General features: G+C 35.5%; 1 protein-coding gene across 5 annotated transcripts in view; it reads right to left on the bottom strand.

Annotated features, from left to right (window-relative positions):
* The window catches only part of EDA (ectodysplasin A), a 366072-nt gene that overhangs the window by 188182 nt on the left and 154147 nt on the right, over window positions 1–23743 (bottom strand). Inside the window, exon 2 of one of the 5 annotated variants that reach the window (XM_044763719.2) lies at window positions 12370–13485. The exons of the other annotated variants lie outside the window; for them this stretch is intronic. Within the exon in view, the coding sequence (XP_044619654.1) occupies window positions 13444–13485 (42 nt within the window). The 3' untranslated portion in view covers window positions 12370–13443. Of the gene's footprint in view, window positions 1–12369; window positions 13486–23743 lie in introns of those variants that run through there. 5 annotated transcript variants of the gene reach the window in all.

Genomic DNA, 23743 nt, shown 5'->3' with positions numbered 1-23743 from the left:
ACATATTGATACTCGGAGGGTAACTACTCCAGAGGACAATTCAAGCTTCATGTTTGGAACCCTCCCTGACTCTGCTCTGAGTATCTTCCTGTGGTTGGTTGTAATTTGTATCCTCTCCCTGTAATAAATACATACAATAAGTATACAATATACAAATAATAAAATTAACAAAATAGGAATGAGAAAAAAGAGGAAGGCAAAATACAACTCTAAGGTCAGTATAGTTGCGGTCATTGGTTTTGTGTATCCTGTCAAGACAGTAATTTATATTTGCATAAGGTTTCATAATTTATGAAGTAATTTTTATTATAAAAACTTTTACTCATGGGGCCAGCCGGTGGTGTAGTGGCTAAGTTCATGTGCTCCGCTTCGGTGGCCCAGGGTTCATGGGTTCGGATCCTTGGCACCGACCTACACACAGCTCATCAAATCATGCTGTGGTGGCATCCCATATACAAAATAGAGGAAGACTGGCAGAGATGATAGCTCAGGGACAATCTTCCTCACAACAAAAGAAAAAACACCAAAACTTTTACTCATAATCTCATTTACCCCTTATACCCACTTGTAGAAGTACTTTTCTTAGCCCCATTTTATACTTGAGGAAATTTAAGTTCAGAGATACAAAGTGATTGACTCAAGGTCCCCGGCATTACCAGGACTGGGAAGCCAGGTCTTCTGACTCGAAAGTTCACATTCTGTATACCGACACAGTCAGGTCTTCTTCTGCCCCGACTTCTCTCTTTAAATGTTATCTCTCTGAGTATTCCCTGCTAGTGATCAGATAGGTGGACACTGATAGCTCTGATCCAATGCATGACAGGAGCTTGTTTCCCAATCTACTTAATAAAGGAAGTAGACCAGATGGTCTCTAAGGTACTGTTGTACTTTGAAAGTGTATGGTAGTATGATCCAGCTATTCCACTGCTGGGTATTTATCCAAAGAACTTGAAAACACAAAGGCTTAAAGATACCTGCACCCCTATGTTCATTGCAGCATTATTCACAATAGCCAAGACATGGAAGTAAGCTAGGTGCCCATCAAGGAACGAATGGATAAAGAAGATGTGGTATATATACATAATGGAATACTACTCAGCCATAAGAAATGATGAAATCCGGCCATTTGTGACAACATGGATGGACCTTGAGGGTATTATGCTAAGTGAAATAAATCAGAGGGAGAAAGTCAAATACCGTATCATCTCACTCATAAGTAGAAGATAAAAACAACGACAAACACATAGCAATGGAGATTGGATTGGTGGTTACCATTGGAGAAGGGGGTAGTGGGGAGGGCAAAAGGGGTGATTAGGCTTACATGAGCTGATGGACTATAATTAGTCTTTGGGTAGTGAACATGATGTAATCTACACAGAATCAGAAATATATTACGGTGTACATGTGAAAGCTATATAATGTTATAATCCAATGTTACTGCAATAAAAAAATAACAAATATTAAAAAAAAGTGTATGGTATTAAAAGCGGTTGCTGAGTAAACACACACAGGTCTTGTCTAGGAAATAACTCCCCAACTTGTCTTTAGATTGTCTACTCTGGATGGGAGAATTGTGGTAGCAGAGGCAAAGGCTAAGAAATCGATTTCCTCCCTTATACCCTCCAAAATCTTAAACTATTATTCATGTTTTTGAGACATCGTAGAGGTACCTAGTATGCCCTCCTCCAGTAATCCATATCCTACCCAGTATCCAGAGATGAATTCAACTCCAATTATCTACATGTTTCCCCAGACTACACTAGTTCACAGTCATTTCTTCTTTCTCTCACTTCCATCAGCATTTATCTGTCCCACTCACTTTAGCTTACTCATATACAGCATTATTTTTCCTATTTAGCAGTATCTTGTATAACAGCTATTCAAAAACTACATGCTATATTTTAAATTTTGCCTACTTAGGGGATTGAATCTTCTTAAGATACAATGTGTCAGAGATTTTAATTTTCCTTATCTATAGAATTTTCTTCCTAGTTTCCATTAACAACTGTATGTTACTCATTTCTCATTCATATTTCCAACCACTTTTTACTCTTCTTATGCTTGAGGTGTGGAGGGCATACAACCACAAAATTTTTCTGTAAAAACACTGGGTAAACATAAGTCTACAATACAAAATTGCATCATTCCTTTTTCATAAAGTCCAAAGTAAGCTGGATTTAACCAGAACTTAACCAAGTTCTTAACATGACCCATGAGCTCTGCCATGGTTTAGTCTCTACCTACCCTTCATGCTTCCTCTTGTTTCACTCTCTCCATCTTCCTCTCTCCGCTCCTGCTATACTTGAATCCTTTCCTTTGTTCAAACTCACCATGCTCCCCTCTACTACAGGACCCTGCACGTGTCAGTCCCTCTGCTAGGAACTCTCTTACCTATTCCCCTTTCTGTGTAGTTAACTGCTACTCTTCCTTCAGATCTCAGCTTTATGATCGTTTCCTCGGGAAAATCTCCCTCATTGTTAAGACTGAGTCAAGGCACCTTATCATATGCTTTCATGGCATCATACTTCTCTCTTTTGTAGTGTGAAACAGTTGTAAATTTTACATTTTTTGGTGGTTTCTGATGTTTATCTCTTCCACTAAATTATTGTAAGCCCTATGAAGGTGGTAGGATTCTCTGTCTTTTTGTCTCCCCACACCATTATATCTCCAGTGCGTAGCACAGTGCCTTGCATATTTTAGGTACTCAACAAATATTTGTTAGATAAATAAACATGTGCTTCCAATGAAATACAAAAGGTCCTTAGCTATATTGATAATCTCAATATTACATACTCTCTCCTGTTCATAGAATGAGTCAAGACTATTCATTTAGGAAATACTGTCACCATAGGCATGCCCTACTATTGACAATAAATGATCCTTCTCTATTATACACATAGAAAAATTGAAGTTGAGTGATTAGGTGACTTTCCCAAGGCAGAACGAGGTCTAAAATCCAGATATCTTGATTATTTATCCAATGTTACTTCTACTACATCACAAAAGGTAGATGGTACAATAGAAAAATCATGGATCATCAGTTCAGATAACCTGGCTTTGAATTCTGTCTTATTTGCAATGTGACAATGGGTAAAATACTTAACTTCTCAAAGCTTGTTTCTCTGTCTGTATGTTGAGGATAACGTCTGTTGTGTAGGATTTTGCAAGAATTAGAAAAAACAGAGAGAACTCCCAGCATAACGACTGGCACATAGTAGGTATAAATAAATGGTAGATATGCTACAACCTAAACCTTGGTTTGTTCATCTTAAAATTCCAATGTTTGTATATTGAGTTTTCCTATATCATAGTATATTATATACCAAGTCAAATGCACGCATGTAAATAATTTAGCACACCTATTTGTCATTTGTACAGCTTTGAGTCCTTTTATACATACAGCATTTGCTGATTAGTACTGTCTCAGTTATACTACAAGCAGGGACCACAGCTGCTTAATTTCAACAAGCATCTTGGGCACGTGGTTGCTTAATTAAAGCACCTGGTATGGTGCTAAGTTTCATACACAATGTGTTGTTATTGCTGCAGTGAGTTTGAGTTTACCACAAGGGGAAAACCAACATGGAAAATAGTGAAAAGGTTTTTTAGTTTAGTTTAGCTTTGTCTCACTTTTCTAAGCAAAGAGGGTGAAAAAAAAAAAAGACATCTTGGGGAGGTATTTTGAAAAACAAAAGAGAGGGTGTACTCAGCTTTAAAAATATCCAGTGGCCCAGTGCAACAATATATGTCTGATTGGTAATAAAGACGGTTAATTTCATTCATATCCGTTCACTCATTTAACAGATATTTGAGTACCTTCTCTGTGTCAAGCACTGTAGATTCAGTGGTGAGCGAAAATAGACATAGTTCCTTTGAGTGTAGTAGGGGAGACTGACTATACATAACTACCCAGACCCCTCCAGAGGCAGAGAAAGCTAGTGTTTCTTAATTTCAAGGTTGCTGAAGCTCCTCCTATAATTCTTATAACTCTGATACAGAACAGAATTTGACATTAAGTAAGTTGGTACAGGACATATCTCAGGGGAATTAGGTAGGATATTTCAGAAAGCCCTTGTTAAAAGAAATCCTCACCTCCAAGCAGTCCCAGAACAGAAAGCCCAAGGTCACTAGGGTGATGAGATAGAAAGCCCTGAACCAGGAGTAGAAATATGGAGCTGTATTCTAGTCCTGTGCCACTTTATGATCTTAGTCAAGTTACTTTACCTCTGATCCTCAGTTTCCTCATCTATTAGATTAATGTTCCAGCTTAAACAATAACAACAACATCAATAACAAAAATTCTATGACAACATTATAATGAGGCTCCAGGTATTCTAGATTGCTATGCCAATTTGGTAGACACTGTAAACTTATAGAACAATTCTACCTAGTATTAAAAATTACATTATTTATTTTGGTAACAAAATTAAATTATTTTCACAGAATCCAAAGTTTTTAAAGAGTCCTAAGAGATTAGTTACATGAAGATCATTCCCACTAGCCAATCATGTTAGATGACTGCCTATCCTATTTCATAAGGTTTTTCTCAGGAGTGAGATTCATCTGTCTTCTTTGGTTGACTGATCAAGTATTTAACAAACCTCATTATTGAGAATTTCTTCCTTACATGTAACCTACCACTCCCAATATAGTTTAAGCCTGTTTCTTTTAGCTTTGTTCTTGCAAGAGAAGGAGAACTGGTGGTTGGCAACCTTTTGTAATAATACTTCATAGATGTGGAGATGATGATTAAATCACAACTTCAGCCTTCTTAGCAGACTAAATAACTTTATGTTTCCAACTCTGATTTCTATGATCCTTTGAGTTGTATATCTCAAAAGAAATAATTGGAAATCTTATCTACTTTATATCAAAGAAATATGAGAACATAAAGGCACATCCTTTCTCACATATAAGTTAGGATAGTGATGATTAAGAGCAATAGAATACAGTGATGTTAGATATATTGCATGGTAATGTGAACCATTTTTCTAAAATAAGTTTTGAAAAAAATCATCCTTTGAATTATCTTTTTTAAATGCTAAAAAGACAAAATGCATTTTAATACAATGTTCACAGAAGGGTTGGTATGGATGTATCTCAGAAATCTTAGTATCCGTATCAGCTATACACAATTATTAAAGTCACTCACAAAAATCTTAACATACTAAAAGAAAAAACAGCAACTACTGAATCTTCTCTTGGCTTCAGGCCTTTAAATACAGGTGGCTGGTTCTCAACCATGTAGAACCTTCAGTCTGCAGGCCTAGCACCTCTCTACAAGATATCATGGTAGCCACAGACAGAATAAAGAACTGAAAACAGTTTAAACACAATGTGGTCAGGTACGTGTTAGACCAAAGGCAAGGTTTCTGACATTGCAAAGGTTTTATTTTAATATTTTGTGGCCTTTATGCATAATTTTCTTTTTATTTTAATGAATTTAGGTGAAACTGAGAAAAACAGCACAGAGATTGCCAGTCAGTCATTGGCAAGCGCTTGTTATAGTCTGACAATGAGTTTAAGTAGGCCCAAGTTTTGCAGTCATAAAAGTTGTTCCAATTCTCTCTGGGAAGTGACTTGCCTAAGGTCATACAGTTGGTTAATGGCAAGCTAGGGTTTCCTCCTGACTCTAAATGCAATCTAACACTCTTTAAAAAACATTTTTTAATGTTTAAAATCTACAAAAAGGCACAAAGAATAATACAATGAATACCAATATCCTTATTACTCAACTTAAGAAATAAAACATTGCCAATACAGTTGAATTCATACTGTGTACCTCATCCCTGATCACCTTGCCCTTCTTTGCCCAAAGTGAATTAAATACCATCATGAATTTCCTGTTTATCATTTCCATGCCTCTCTATTTACACTTCTAAGTAAAATATATATTTCTAAGAAATATATACAATTGTTTGGAACATTTTTAAAGTTTATATAAACTGTTTCATTATATTGCTATTCTGCAACTTGCTTTTTTTGTTCAGCACTGTTCGTGATATGCCTCTATACTGATTCACGTAGCTTTAGTTTGTTCATTTTCCCCTAGTGTATTGTATTCCACTGTATAAATATACCATAATTTATTTATCCATTCCCCTGCTCATGGAGATTTAAGTTGTTTCCAATTTCTTGCTATTCTAAATGATGTGCCTTTAAAACTATATTCAGGTACATGTCTCCTGATTTATCATGAGAGAATACCTCTAGGAATTCACCTAGAAGGAGAAGTGCTGGGTCAGAGGTGATACACATCTTCAACTTTAATAAATATCACCATATCATTCTCCAAAGTGGTTGTACCTATTTACACTCGCACAAGCAGTGTAGAAAATGGCTCAATGTTCTACATTCTGGCCCAACGTTGGAACTTTCAGACGTGGTAACTTTTGCAAATTTGATAGGCATGAAATATTAACTTGGTAGTGTTAACCTGCATTTTCTTGTTACTAGTGGGAATGAGTCTTTTCACGTTTATTGATCATTCTGTGAACTGCCTATTCAAATCATTTTTCTAATGGGTGTCATTTTTTTTAACTGATTTGAGAAATTCTTTATATATCCTAGGTAACAATCCTTTGTCTGTTACACGTGTTACAAATATCTTCTCCCAGTTTGTAGGTTGTATTTTCACATATTAATGGTGTCTTTTGATGAACAGAAACTTAAAATTTTAATGTGTCAAATCTACAAAGTTTTTATGTTATGGTTGATCATTGGTTTATAGGGCATAAATATATTTTCCTATACTTTTACCTAAATTTTTAAAGCATTGTTTTAATGCCCTTTCCATTGCACTGCAGTTATCTGCAGTTTCAAAGAATGTACTGCACACAGGAAATAGTCATCATTGCACTTAGATGTTAGGCTCTGCTCTAGCTAACAAGGGACATTTCATAAATGTGGCTGAATAAGGCACTCCCTGGATCTAATTTGGAACTGGGCATGACCTTTTAAGCATTAAAAAGAGTCTCCACAACACTCTCAGGTGCAACATGGCTCTGGCATTGGTAAATGTGCAGAGGTCATGGAAAAATATGAGACTTTATGAATCTCTTTAAGGGTAACTTCTCAAATATGCTTTGCTTCAAGGAACAGCAAAAATGTGACATAGAATGAATTCTGTGGAAACATAATTTACTTTCCTAAAAAGTAGAGAAATTCTCTAACTTTTTAAATAAAAAATATGTAGTAGGGAATGGATTAAGATCATTACTGTCATAACATACTATATCGGTGGCTGATAGAACTTCAGATACTGCTTTTCCTTTGCATAATTATCTCAGTTCCTTTCCATTATTGACCAGCCTCTAGCCTCTCTTAGAATACTGAACTTCGTTCCATGCCTGCAAACCCACTGATTCCGCAGCACCACAAACTTTGATTGGTTATGATGTCTCTCGGTGCTTAACAACAACATTCCAGTCTACTAGAAAGTCTCAAGACCTTCCACACCAAGTACTCTAGCTTAAAAACTGCTAATGAGGTATCAGGTTTGTTTTGAACGATTTAGAGAATAGTATTAAAAATAAAATACATATGTTCTTTGGCCCAGAAATTGCACTTCTGGGAATTTATCCTGAGGAAATCATTAAGGATGTTAAACAAAGATTTAGCTACAGTTTGGTTTAATGCACCACTGTTTGTAAGAGGAAAAAATTGGAAACAATTCTGATGTCTAACAGGAAGGGGTTATTAAATATGTCATGGTACATCCATACTACAGAATACTAAGTAGCCCCTTTTATGAGCTTCAGAATTTCACATTTAACAGTCTACTCAACAGTTCTACCCGTCTATGCAAAGGTGAGCTTCTGATCCTCCTCCCACAAATCTAGTCCTTATCTCAGAGGACAGCACAACCTTCTATCCAGTTCTCCAAGCCAAAAACCTAGAAGTCATCCTTAACTTTTCTTCTGTCAACATCCCATTAAATGAACCATCTAGTCTTGTTTATTTTGTCTCCTAAATATCTACTGAATCTAATTTTCAGCATCTTCACTGCCAATGCTCTAGTCTGAGCCTCCATCACCTCACCTCATTGATTGCAATAGCCTCCTCACTGGTCTCCCCACATCCACCCCAGTCCTGCAAAGCATTCTCTACACGGCAGAGAGATCTTTTAAACACTTATAGCTAACTGGTGGAATACAAAAAAGGTCTGTAGTTTAGTTATTAGTATTGTATCTATGTTAGTTTCCTGGTTTTGATAATTGTACTATGGTTATGTAAGATGTTATCCCTGGGAGAATATGTATCCCTGGAACTCCCTGTACTATTTTTGAAACTTCTTGTGAGTCTAAATTATTTCCAAATAAAAAGTTAAAAATTTTTTAATGTGAAGCTGATCGCAGTATCCCCTACTTAAAGTCCTTCAATAGCTTCCCATCACTATTAGGTTAAAGGCTAAAACCCTCACTATGGCTTACAATGCCCTGCAGAGTCTGTCCTCTGCCTACATCTCAAACCTAGTTTTTTTCTTAAACCACTCGTCCCTTTGTTCTCTGCATTTGCCACACCAGTATTCTTACGGTCGCTTGGATATATCATGCTTTTATATGCTATTGAGTCTTGGCTCAGGGTATTTCTTCTGTCCAGAATCTCTCCTAGTCACTCCCTTCTTTGCCTAGTTAACACCTATTCATCTTTCAGATTTCAACTGAAGCATTTCTGAGTGAGAAGCATTCAGTAAAAATTGTTGAGTGAGAAAATACAGGAAGGATAGGTGCAAATAGTGAGTCCCTTACCGAGATATATGTAAAGATATTTTGTTTTGCTAAAGCCACTTGGAGTTGGGTTTTCTGTTAGCCAAAGTGATCTTAATTGATAAAGATGATATAGTATAACAGAATGTAGACTAAAAAATAAAACTGTTACCAGAGGGTTTCTGCTATCTAATTTTGGGACTCCTTTCACTCTACAGGTATGCCTTTACTTTGTGAACCAGATGTAGCCCTGAAAAGTTAAGTTAATCAAATTTTTATAAAATTAGAATTTGCCCATTGGCATACATTATAATTTCATGCAATAAGGATTTCATTTCTGACTGGCCTTCAATTGGATATCACAATTGTTTTCTCCATCTTAACCCTCTTGTGGTGGTTAAGAACATAGATTTTTGTATATAAAGAACTCATACAACTCAACAACAAAATAATGAACAATCCAATCAAAAAATGAGCAAAGGATATGAACAGAAATTTTTCTAAAGAAGATATACAGATGGCCAACAGGCACACGAAAAGATGTTCAACCTCACTAATTATTAGGGAAATGCAAATAAAAACTACAATGAGATATTGCCTCACACCTGTCAGAATGGCTATAATTAACAAGACAGGAAACAACAAGTGGCAGAAAGGATATGGAGAAATTGGAACCCTCATACACTGCTGGTGGGAATGCAAATTGGTGCAGCCAACTATGGAAAACAGTGTGGAGATTTCCCAAAATATTAAGAATAGAAATACCATATGACCCAGCCATCCCACTACTGGGTATCTACTAAAAGAGCATGAAATCAATAATTCAAAAAGAGATATGCATCCCTATGTTCTTTGCAGCATTATTTACAGTAGCTAAGACGTGTAAGCAACCCAAATGCCCATCAACGGATTAATGCATAAAGAAGACGTTATATATATGTGTGTGTGTGTGTGTAATGGAATACTACTCAGCCATAAAAAGATGAAATCTTGCTATTTGTGACAACATGGATGGACCTTGAGGATATTATGCTAAGTGAAATAAGTCAGACGGAGAAAGACAAACACCGTATGATTTCACTCATATGTGGAAGAGAAACAAACACACAGATAAGGAGAACAGATTGGTGGTTATCAGAGGGAAAGGGGGCGGGGGGAGGGCGAAAGGGATAAAGGGGCACATAGGTACGGTAACAGTTAAAAAATAGACTATCGGTGAACATGATGCAGACTATACAGAAACTGAAATATAATAATTTACACCTGAAATTGATACAATGTTATAAGCCAATATAACCTCAATAAAATAATTTTTAAAAAATTAACAATTGCTAATCAAACGTCTAGCTAGTACTTAAATTTATACAATTGTCTCATTTTAAAAAATATTTTACTTGAAAAAAAAAACCCATAGATTTTTGGAGCCAGGTTTCCTGGGATCAAATCCCAATTCTTTCACTTACAAGCTGGGTACCTTAGACACATTACTTTACCTTTCTATTCCTCAGATGATTTTTACCTGTAAAATTGTAATAATATAGTTCCCATGAAATGGGGTTTTGTGAGAATTAAGCATTTAATGCAAGTAAAGCACTTAAAAAGAGCTTGACACCAATATATAAATATTTATTTTTGTTATTGTTCTTATCCCCAGAACTTCCCAAATTATCTCTAAATTCTATCAAGTTCTTAGATATAAATAAAGAATCCATAATTAATTTTCCAATTTTGTAAATTCAAATTTTATTTTAGAAAACTGAACATGGGTTGATAGTTGTTGAAGCTGTGTGATGTATACATACATGGGAAGTCCATTATACTAGTCTGTGTATATGTTTGAATTTTCCATAATAAAAAGTACAAACGCTTAAAGGAGGCATATCTTCTCTGTCATAAATTAAGTACAAGCATATGTGCCCTTCAAAGGGCAACACTTTATTCAAATAAAAAGAAAAGCACTGTATTTTACTTATCATACTACTTCAATTGTCTGTTTGAGGAGTGTATGTGTGAAAAGATTACACGAATTTAGAGTATTTGCTAAGCAAACCAAAAATAAGTAACAAGAAAATTACAGGCTGCCAAAATTTAAAATTCATCTAAGAAATTCTATGAAGCACCCTGGACTACAGCTGGCACCAGTGGTATATTTAAATATTATAGTGTGGAGTAGACCATCTAGAAGCTTTGCTCCATTTACCCCAAGAAGACAGGGAGACACTGGTTCATGTTAAACATATTATTCTGTAATATCACACAAAGTTGAGAATGACAACAAAAGTTGGTTGCCAGGTAATTCATCCTCGGTTCTGCTATCCTTTCATCCCAAATTGTCTTACTAAATATGTAATGTATGCTACATATATTAAGGGACTCCTGACATCAGGATATTTCAGTCATTGAGCTGGTCATGCACTGGATATTCCTTCTTGATTAATGTGTCATCAACTGAACTAAGATTAAATAAACCATGTAGCTAAGCAACTTAATGGGCAAAAGTAGGATCTGAATCTCTGTCTGTCTGTCTGTCTGTCTTCCTCTCTCACACACACGCACACACACACACACACGGAGATCTTGGCAAAAGAAGACTTAAAATGCCTTCTCGTGGCACAGGTCCTATTGATTTACTAGGTTTCCTTCATATGTTTTTTTTATTCACCAAACTTGTGTGAATACTCACAAATCAGAGCTATTAGAGTTTGTTAAGGATTGGATAATTTAGTTAAGCAGCCACCACACTGATAAGCAAAAAGTTCTTAAGATGCTCAACATGTGCAGATAGAATAAACCTGGAAAAACATCTTGTAAAGGGCTCTAAAACAGGCCTGGCAATTAGAAAGCTTATGTTCAAGTTAGATCCAACATTAGTACATTGTTTTAACACTTAACAAATTACAAAGTACCTCTCTACCTCAATTTCCCCCCCTTTATTTAGGAAAGCTTTGCCATCACCACTTGGTATGCTAAACTATATGAATAGATCACTTACTTTCTGAAGCTATAACAAGAGACTCTATAACTGCAACTCGAAAAGCAGGTAGTCTTATTGGAAACAACCTAAATGCCTATCAATAGATGAATGGATAAAGAAGATATGGTATGTATATATATACACACACAATGGAGTACTACTCAGATTAATAAAAGATGAAATCTTGCCATTTGTGACAATGTGGATGGACCTTGAGGGTATTATGCTAAGCGAAATAAGTCAGACGAAGAAAGAAAAATACCGTATGATTCCACTCATATGTGGAAGATAAACAAACACATAGATACAGAGAACAGATTGGTGGTTACCAGAGGGGAATGGGGGTGGGGGGACAAAAAGGAGAAAGGGGCACATTTGTACAGTGATGGATGGAAACTAGACTTTTGGTGGTGAACACAATGTAGTCTATAAAAAGTCAAAATATAATGATGTACACTTGAAATGTACATAATGTTATAAATCAATGTTACTTCAATAAAAAAAGTAGTCTTACAAGAGAATGAATATGGAAAAGGAGGGAAAAAAGACAAGGAGGGATACAGAAGGAACATTTTTTAAAAAGCAAAAGGGAAGCTAGAAAGGCACAGTATCATTAAGACCAATGATTAGTTTTTTTATTTTATTATTTTTTATTTTTTTTTTTAAAGATTTTATTTTTTCCTTTTTCTCCCCAAAGCCCCCCGGTACATAGTTGTATATTCTTTGTTGTGGGTCCTTCTAGTTGTGGCATGTGGGACGCTGCCTCAGCGTGGCCTGACGAGCAGTGTCATGTCCACGCCCAGGATTCGAACCAACGAAACACTGGGCCGCCTGCAGTGGAGCGCGCGAACCCAACCGCTCGGCCACGGGGCCAGCCCCAGACCAATGATTAGTTTTGAGAAGGTACACCACATATGGCAAAGAGATCATGAAGAATGAGGACTGAGTAAAGGACAACAGGTTTGAAAATTTAGCCTGAAATTACGTTGACACTTGTTTTAATAGAATGGTGACAGTGGATGGATGCTATACTGTAAGGTATTAAGGAAGGAGGGTAGAGAGAAAATAGAGATAGCTGGTCCAGAGCATTCATTTGAAAAATTTGCCCCAAGGAATCTGAGATGATTTCTTCACCCAATATCTCTGTTAATTTCATAAATCCTTTTGTTTGGTCATTCTGCTGCTACCTCTGGTTCTGCTAAGAAACAAGATCAGATTGCATCCCTCACTGTGGCTCACCAAACATCTCTTCTGTCATTCAGATTGTTCTAAAATTTTCACTCCTCCAGGAACCATCTCTATTTCATACAATGAGAAGTATTTCACTGCTTTGCTTAAACTTTTAACTCCAATGACAGTAGTGTACTTGCCCCAAGCCCCACTATGTTTAATTTTAACTGAACTCATTTCTGACATATACTGATGTTAATTCCTTATTCTATAATTCTTTATTGATCTACAGATACATTTATTTATACTTATTTATTTATATACTTATTTATTTATACCTATCAAAGAAAGACTTAGATTCTGAAGAATATGACGATTTCTGAGACTTGGTGAATGATCCATAGAAAATAATTTGTTGATGTGGCCTCAATTCATTCTACACAAGAAGTAATTCTGCAGTACAAATGAGGGAAGGAGAAAATATCCATTATCGGTCACTCAAACCTCTTTTCATTTCGAGTGCGTATGTACATGCTGTTTTACTCCGGTCATGGTTTGAGAGTTCAGACAGGTTATATTTTAGCTGCTTTGTTAAGTCTCCCAGTCCTGGGTTGGCTTCAAAGATCTTTTCACCTGTGAATTCACAACAGAGAAGCTTTATTGGCTTGCTCCCTAGCCTAGGCCTGTGATTTCTTACAACATATTTAAACAGAACTCTATCACTGGGACACCTTGATTAACAAATTCTCCAGGAATAAAGCTCCTCTACAATGAAACTGGCTCTGTTTAAAACAAGCACCACTTCATAACCACTCAAAGCAGCACTGGTGTGCCTCATAGTTGAACACAGTTGCTAAGTTACACATTTGCATGGCCACAGAAGACCAAAACAACTTCTGGGCAAGGCTCTTTAACCTCTCCCTCTCTGTTAAAAAGGCTCCTTGATGGCTATTTAATGTTGTCTAGCACATTTAACGTTATTTGTCTACACGCAATGGAAAGTAAAAAAAAAAAAAAAAAAAAAACTGTTCAGGGGCCAAGAAATCAAGTTTTCTGTGTGACTTATTCACCTTTCAACGCTTCCCCCCACCCATCCCTATCCCCATCTTGGTGGTACTTCCCATTTATAGGCCTTTTTCTTTTATCGAAAAAGGAAAGATCTTGATAGCAGCTTCCCATGGCTCTAGCCACCTCAGTCTGTATTCAGCTCCCTTAGTGGAAAATAAGCCAGGGGGTGACTTGGCTGTAGCTGCTTCTGGAAACAAAGTGAGCATGGAAGATTTTTCTAAGATTTGTCCCTGCCTTTTCCTCAAAAAGTCTGTCCAACATGTCTTTTCCCTGAAAATTCCCTCCCCACACCATTCCTGCCTTAACAACCTAACCTTTCCCTCCCCGGTCTATGATACTCCACGGTATATATTTTATATGTTCTGGGACATCATGTTTACTATTATTTAATATTTTGATACTATACTTACCTTTTCTGGTATTTTTTACCATTTATCACAAAGCTTTGGATAATAAAGTACGACAATGAATTGTCTTCTCTTTATTAATCATCAGATTTCTGCCTAACAGATATAATTGGGTATACTGGATACTGGTTATAGAGGTATACTTTGTTTTAAGCCACTATAGGTTTCTGTACACCACTTAAGAGAGTCATACAAAGGAATGTACTAGAGAATTCCTCTAATTATCAAACTTCACTAAGATATTCAAAACATGAATAACTTCATAAGAATACCTCTATAGCAGCAGCTGGCAAATTTTTTTCTGTAAAGGGCCAGATAGTAAATATTTTGGACCTTGCAAGTCATACAGTATCTTTCACAACTATTCAACTCTGTCACTGTACTATGAAAGTAGTCATAGATATTATGTAAAGGAATGAGTGTGGTGGTGTTTCAATAAAACTTTACTTACAGACAGATAATAATAACCAGTGTTGGTGAGGGTGTGGAGAAATTAGAACCCTCATAAACTGCTGGTGGTATTGAAAAATGGTACAGCTACTTGGAAAACAATCTGGCAGTTCCCCAAAAGGTTAAACACAGGGTTAACATATGATCCAATAATTCTGCTCCTAGTTATATACACAAGAGAAATACATAAGTCTACATAAGAACTTGGACATGAATTCTCATAGAAGTATTATTAATAACAGGTCAAAGATGGAAATAACTCAAATGTTCATGAATTGATGAATGGACAAATAAAATATGGTACTTTCATACAATGAACTATTCTTCAGCCACAGAAAAAAATTAAGTACTAACATATGCTACAACGTGGGTGAACCTTGTAAATACCATTCTAAGAGAAAGAAGTCAGTCACAAAGGACCACATATTGTATCATTTCATTTATATGAAATGTCTATCATTGACAAACCCATAGAAGTAGAAAATAGAATAGTGGTTTCAGGGGCTGGGGGCTTTAGTGGGAAATGGGGAGTGACTGCTAGTGAGTATGAGGTTTTTTGTTGGGGTGATGAAAATGTTCTAAAATTGACTGTGGTAATGGTTGCACAACACTGTGAATATACTAAAAATCATCAAATTGTACAATTTAAATGGGTGAACTCTATAGTATATAAATAGTATCTCAATAACGCTGCTATTAAAAAACATTTCTTGACAAAAATAGGCAGTGGGTTGAAGATGGCCTCGGAGCCATAGTTTGCCAACTCCTTGCTCTATAGGATAAAGGTGTAAGAACTCTTAGAGATATTATTTATATTATATACATATGGCATTTATATACATATACAGGATTTCAACTGTATATGCTCTATTAATGTTCATGTCTTCCATTATAAATGTTATAGGGGCTAAGGGTCAGGTACAGAATTTTTGAGCAATACATTTATACACACACTCACACGTATACATATACATATATAGGTATCTTAATAAACATTTTTGACTAAGGCCAGTAGCCACAAGTTTTGTTTCTGTCTTTAAATCACGAATACTAAAATGGCTGACAAAGTCCTCAGAGAAAATCTTAGTGTTACGTGCTTTGTCAGTTCTTGGTAGTCAAGTTGCACTATGGCCATAAAAGTCTTTTCTATTACTTCACACCAAAATGACATCAGAGAAGAGGAGAATTCACTGAGATAGAAAATGGAAGGTATTCATGTATTAGGTGGAGCAGGGGTCAGCAAACTATGGCCAATCAGGGTTGCTACTTGTTTTTTATTTTTTATTGAAGTGAAATTCATATAACATAAAATTAGCTATTTTAAAGTGTACAATTCAGTAACGTTTAGTATATTCACAATGTTATGCAACCACAATTTCTATCTAGTTCCAAAACATTTTTATCACCCCAAAGGATACCCCATACCCATTAAGCAGTTATTCCCCATTCCTGCCACCCCACAGGTCCTAGCAACCACTAATTTTCTTTCTGCCTTTATGAAGTTTTCTCTTCTGGATATTGTATATAAATGGAATCATATAATATATAACCTTTTGTGTCTGGCTTCTTTCACTTGCCATAATGTTTTCAAGGTTCATTTCTTTCTACGGCCAAATAATATTCCTTTGTAAGGATATACCACTATTTAATTATCCATTCATCCATTGATGGACATATGAGTTGTTTCCACATTTTGGCTATTGTGTATAGTAATTCTATGAACATTTGTGTATAAGTATTTAAATATCAGTTTTCAGTTCTTCTGGGTATATACCTAGGACTCGAATTGCTGGGTCATGTGATAATCCTATGTTTAACTTTTTGAGGAACAACTAAACTGTTTTCCATAGTGGCTGCACCATTTTACATTCCAATCAGCAATATACAAGGGCTCCAATTTCTCTAAATACTTACCAACATTTACTATTTTCCATTTTTCTTGAATTATAGCCATCCTAGTGGGGTACAAAGTGATTCTGATTTTGATTTCCTTATGCTTAACCACGTTGAATATCTTTTCATGTGCTTTTTGGCCATTTGTATATACTCTTTGGGGAAATGCCGCCTGTTTTTGTAAATACAGTTTTACTGGAACACGGCTATGCTCATTTATTTACATACCATCTATGGCTACTTATGCACTAGAAGAGAGTTGAGTAGTTGCGACAGAGACTTTATGGCTCACAAAGCCTAAAATATTAACTATCTGGTCCTTTACAGAAAATTTTTGCTGACCCCTGAGGTAGAAGTCTGGGCCATAAAATTGTAGGAAGCATTTTTCACTGCACCATTCTAAAAGTTTGTGAGCTGCTCACTGGTTTGCTCAATTTCATCACTAAGAAAACTTAGAATAGCAAGATTGAAGCTCAAACAGGAGGTTGCCTTCACTGCAACTCAAAAGTAAAAGGAGATAGATAGCCAGACCTCTTATACTTTGTTTGAACTAATAATTATTGTACTTAACAGCCAGCATAAAAATCCCAATGAACCCTTCAATTGTCAAAACCATAGGGTGTAATCATGGTTTACCACAAGAAGTTTTCAAAGGTTTACTTTGCAAGCTCTTCAAGAAAGGAAAATGAAGGGCCACTCAAAAGCCACAACTGTCAAAACAGGTCATGAAGGAGACATTAACAAGTACTTCCTGGCATTCAGACTCTTAAATCTTTAGTGGTATGAGTTTCAGATCCCTTTTTATCACTGTTTAGGAATCTGGCTTACCTCCTGCCTCCAGTTATTTTTTCCTCAATCCATAATATTAGGGACCAAGAGCAAAACCATACTTCCTTTGATTTATCTGTAGCTATAAAGATTCTCACTTTGGCACACCAGCTTGATTTCAAATGCTTAATGAAAGTCTCAACTATATTTGAGGGAGCCTGTACTTGTCCACATTTCTAAAATCCCAGCGCATTAACTTTGACTTTTGTATTACACTGCTACAATCAAAAGCAAATACCACTTGGAAAAACTTACACATTCAAAATTATACAAAAGATTTAAATTAAAAGATAAATCTCGGAAATTCAACTAAATACAGTCATTATATAGATTCGACAAGAATAGGAATTTAGACTTTGTCACCAAACAACAGCAGTGTCAAAAATTACATGAGAGGAATCAATGTGCAAGAATGCTTATGTACTGGAGGCCCATGTAATAATATTCATTCTCTAAAAAAAAAAAATGTATAAGCTTGTTTTCGTATGCTGCACATTCAACATTCACATGCATTTTTAGCAAAATTTCTTTTGAAATGCTAACTTATCTTCAATGTCATAAAACTATGTTGTATGGAAATGGCTTATGCTTAATTTGGGGGCAATTTCACAAAACTTCTTGCTCTCCATAAAACTCATATAGCATCACAAGTAAAATAAATGTAGTCTAGCTCAGTTCATGGCTCTGGTCACATCACATGACATACAAGAAAGTGACAAGACCACTTGAAGATCATAGTGAAAATGACACAGTCAGAGATGAAAAAGGTCTATCAGAGAGATTAAACAAATTCAACGAGTCAGTACTAACCTAGAAGATACCAGAATAGTCTTTTATTCTCAGATTGGCTTATGAAACACAGGTTAGATGTACTAAATTTACTGATGATAACTCCTAACCCCAAAATGACAAACTATATATAATTACATTAATTGGGATCTCATTTGCCCAAGATTTTTAAAGAAAGATAAGTGAGTAATCAAAATTATTATTTATAAAGGTACAACTTGCCATGATTTATGGCCATCATACCAAAGGGCCGAGGAACTGTCAACAAAATACCTGCCCACCCATCCCCAACATTCATTAGCACAAATTAGCAAGTTTAACCTCCATACCGAGCAAGTTTACAAAACCCATCTAAAAACATGAAACAGAATCAAAAGAAATCATTGTCATAAGCTATTGGAGAAAAGGCTAATAGTTTTTGTAAAGGAAAATAATCCCTGACTAAAAAAAAAAGGCATTTGAATTTTTTGAGGAGAAAAAAATAAGAAAAATAAGTTAGCCAAAGTATAATAATAAATATTTAGATTTTGAATGGTTTGAAAACTGTATTCTCTAGAACTCTAGGATACAGAGGTGCCTCAGGGGTTCTGCCAACACTTACTTTAAAAACCATCTAAAAAATATTTTTAGCTATTTTAAAAGCTATAATAAAAGTTATAAACTATCAACACAAACACCTGATTATGTTCTGTACCAACTATATAATGATGAAGACCACCTACTCATTAACTTGTTTTAGCAAGTCAACTAGTGTCTGTTCAAACCTCTGAATAAACCTTTCCCTGCCATTTCTATGCATTTATTTAAATTCTTCTGGATAGGTCTATGATTAGGAGGAAGGTCACAGCTTTCCTCTTATGCAGGGCTATGCATTTCTGCTCATACAAAATTTTAAAGCAAGTATAGTACTATGGCATATTGCCTAAACTTGCCTGGCATCAAATTGAGCCTGTGCACATCTGTTCAACATATGCCTTTGTCATGTTATAAAAATCAGTTGTAAAATAACAAGTGAAGATGTTAATACACTGTATTATTATTTATATACTTATTCATAAACTTTAGATGTTTTTCTTATATTTATGTTAAGGAATATGAACACTTAGATAGTTAATGATTCAACTTCAAAATAAAAGTTTCCTACTACTCTTCTTTTAGGCTTCAGGATCAGTTAATTAAATAATAATCTATGATTGCAAGATGAGCTATTAAAATTTTTTGGCATTTGGAGTTACTTACCTGTATAAATTAGGACTTTCTCCATACTATGCATCAAAAGCAAAATAAATATAATAAATGCTGAGAGAGATACAAGATGTAACTATCATCTATATCCTCCTCATTTAAAATTTTGGTGTTTATTAAAACCATTTTATTCTAATTTGTTGACTTTATAACAAATGATCAAAAATTGAGCTTATAAAATAAATTATACCAATTAGGTGAGTTTTTAGGTAGATAACGGGAGGAATTTGGTGAGTAATGATATAAATAACTTACCATATCATATGCTCTGCATTAATTGTATAAGCCAAAATGAAACATGGGAATATTTCTAGAAGACATCAAGTCTATGTGATGTCTTTAAAACTTCAAAAAGTTTTTAAAAAATACTAAGAATTTTCAAGAAAGGCAAAAAAAAGGATATTATTCTTCTCTGTCACACTATGATATAAATATTTTAGATACAATATGGAATATTATATATAGCTATGGGGGCTATACCTTAAGATAGGACAGAAATAGAGAAGTGATTGAAGGGGTTAGCATGGGTACAGAAGGGAAGGTTGCTATATGATAACAATAGATTAAAAAGATGAGTGAGGTCTCTTTAGTACTAAAAGATGATGACTCAAATGGGATATTATCATAGTCATACCATAACATGAACAACATAAGGGAAGTGAACTCAAACATGACTGTCAAAAATACTGGAAGAATGGAGTTCTGTTTGAAATTCCAAGGATTTGAGTTTAGGAAACACTAACAAAAACAGAAGGAATACTTTTCATAGTGGGCAGTAAATTTAAGAGAATCTCAAAAGATGGTTCAGAATATAAATATAAATGATGTTTTTTAAAGGTTTAGGTTCATGGATAATGGAGTCATAATATTTTACTGGGAGAACTAGGATGCATAGAGCTTATTCTAAACATGGGAGGTTGGGGACAACAGAAGCAGTCATGCCATTCTACAACACATTCCTTAATGCCTCTGTTCAACATAGAATAATAATTTGAGGGGTGCCTTGCAGAGGAACAAAGGTTTCCAGTTAGTTGAGCAGGCAGGGTTGAAAAATGAACAAAGAGAACAACTAAGATGATTAGGTTGATCTTCGTATTACATTTATATATATAACCTTTCAAATATCATATGTCTAAAGAACTTGAGGCTGTGCGAGTTCAGGGAAGTCTCTGGAGTTAGAGATTTCTCTAAGCTACCAGTTGAAATTTATAATTTAAAATAATATGACAGCTTCACTTCTAGTCAAGATGGAGAAACAGCCTGAAACAACCAGAACAAAGCAGTGAAGTTTTTTTTTTTAAGACAAAATATATAAATATATAAATATATAAAACAAAAGTTTTCAAGACCCTGGACATCAGACAACAAAGGAAAATGATCCCTAAGAAACTGGAAACAAATGAACTCAGCCCAATGATTGCCCCAGTTTAGTGCTGTGAGAGTTTCCAGACTGCAGTGCAGGAAGAACACAGGTGGAGGTTGCCAGACCCTGAGTTGAGGAGACAGAGCTGAGAGTCTGAGAAGACCAAGGTATCCTGTTCTTATTCACAGGATGGAGTACCAGAGAAGAGAGAGTATCACAGAAAGAAAATCTTGGAGATCTGTAAAGGTTCCCGCTTGAGTATTCAACAGAGTACTGACCAGTGCCAGTGCATGAATGTGAGGAAACTACCCAAGGCCGGGGGAAAACATCCAAAAGGATTAGAAGGGAACAGCATCCAATGATCACATAGGGCCCAGGAATAATGCCTGCTTGTACCAGCTAGAATGGAAAAACTCATAAGTCATGAGGCATTGAGTAGAGTAACTAATAGGGTGTTGCTTAAGGAGTGGAGAATATTCAGTACTAGACTGAGCTCTGCTCTGTACCTATCTAATCTTAAAAGCACCAAACTGAAAGGATCAAGCTGTTTCCTCGAGACAACTGCATCCCAGAACAGAGCTAAAGAATATTTAATGGAATTCAAAAATATCCAGCACCCACAAAACATCCAAGGACACTATCAAGAGAGTGAAAAGACAGCCCACAGAATGGGAGAAAATATTTGTAAACCATATCTCTCATAAGGGATTAATATTCAAAATATATAAAGAATTCCTACAGGAATTGAGTTATAACTTAACACACAAAAAAACAAAGAATTCAATTAAAAAATAGGCAAAGGAGGGGCTGGCCCCGTGGCTGAGTGGTTAAGTTCGCACGCTCTGCTGCAGGCGGCCCAGTGTTTCGTTGGTTCGAATCCTGGGCACGGACATGGCACTGCTCATCAAACCACGCTGAGGCAGCGTCCCACATGCCACAACTAGAAGGACCCACAATGAAGAATATACAACTATGTACTGGGGGGGCTTTGGGGAGAAAAAGGAAAAAAATAAAATCTTTAAAAAAAAAAATAGGCAAAGGACTCGAATAGATATTTCTCCAAAGATGATATACAAAATAGCCAATAATCACACGAAGATGCTCAACATTACTAATCACTAGGGAATGCAAATCAAAATACAATGAGATACCACTTCGCACCCCTTAGGATGGCTATTACAAAAAAAAGAAAACAAGTGTTGGCAAAGATGTGGTGAAATTGGAACCCTGTGCACTGATGGTGGGAATATAACATGGTGCAGCCACCGTGGAAAATAGTCTGGCAGTTCTTCAAAAAGTTAAAGATAGAATTACTATATGATTCATCAATTTCACTCCTAGATATATAACCAAAAGAATTTGAGGCAGGGACTCAAATAGACACTGTACACCAATGTTCACAGCAGTGTTATTTACAAAGGCCAAAAGGTGGAAACAGCCCAAATGTCCATCAACAGATGAATGGGTATACAAAATGTGGTGTTTTGACACAGTGAAATAGTATTTAGTCTTAAAAAGAAATGAAATTCTGATACATGCTACAACATAGATAAACCTTGAAAACATTATGCTAAGTGAAAGAAGCTAGTCACAAAGGACCATACATTGTATGATTCTATTTATATGAAATGTCCAAATCTATAGAGATAGAAAGTAGATTAGTAATTGTCAGGGGCTGGGGGGAGGGGGAAATGGGGTGTGACTTTAATGGCTACAGGATTTATTTTAGGAGTGGTGAAAATATTCTAGAATTAAATGGTAGTGATGGTTGTACAACATTGTGAATATACTAAAAGCCACTGAATTTTACACTTTCAAATGGTTAAAATAGTGAATTTTATGTTATGTGAATTTTACCTCAATAAAAAATATATTAGCAAATCAAAGCTGCCATTGTATAAAATGAATCATACACCATGACCAAGTAGGTCTTATTCCAGGTATGCAAGGCTGGTTTGACATTTGAAAATCAATTAATGTGACTGATTATATGATTACTATGGTAATCCACCATATCAACAGGATAAATAAGTATATCATATGATCATATCAACTGACACATAAAAAGCATTTGACAAAATCCAACACCCGTTCATGAAAAAACTCCCAGCAATTAGGAATAGGAAGTTCCTCAACTTGATAAAGAGCATCTACAAAATGCCTACAACTATATCATACTGCGTGGCATTGGCAGAGCGATACATGCACAGATCAATAGAAGAGAATAGAGAACTCATAAATGCACTCACAAAAAATACGCCTAATTGATTTATTTTTTTATAATAGCTTTATTGAGATACAATTCACATACCATAAAATTCACCCTTTTAGGTGTAGAATTCAGTGGTATTTAGTATATTGGATCCACTGATGTGGATCCATCACCACTATCTAATTTTGGAACATTTTTATCACTCCAGAAAGAAATCTCATGCCCTAATATAGTCACTTCCCACTCTCTTCTCACATTAGCCACTGCAACCACTAATATACTTTCTGTCTTTATGGATTTTCCTATTCTGGACATTTCATATAAATTGAGTAATACAATATGTGGCCTTTTGCATCTAACTTCTTTCACTTAGCATGTTTTCAAGGTTCATGTAAGTTAGATCATGTATAAGTACTTCATTACTTTTTATGGTGCAACTGATTTTTGATGAAGAAGCAACAGCAATTCAATGGAGCAAGTACAGTCTTTTCAACGAATGATTCTGGAGCAACTGAATACCCATAGATTTTTTTTTAATAACAATCTTGAACTAAAACTCACTCTTATACAAAATTAGGCCAACATGGATTACAAACTTAAGTGTAACATGTAAAGCTCCAAAACTTTTAGACAAAA

This window comes from Equus asinus, chromosome X (genome assembly GCF_041296235.1).
Source record: "Equus asinus isolate D_3611 breed Donkey chromosome X, EquAss-T2T_v2, whole genome shotgun sequence".
In the NCBI taxonomy this organism is placed as follows: Eukaryota; Metazoa; Chordata; class Mammalia; order Perissodactyla; family Equidae; genus Equus; species Equus asinus.
This window is presented reverse-complemented; position numbering and strand designations above follow the sequence as displayed.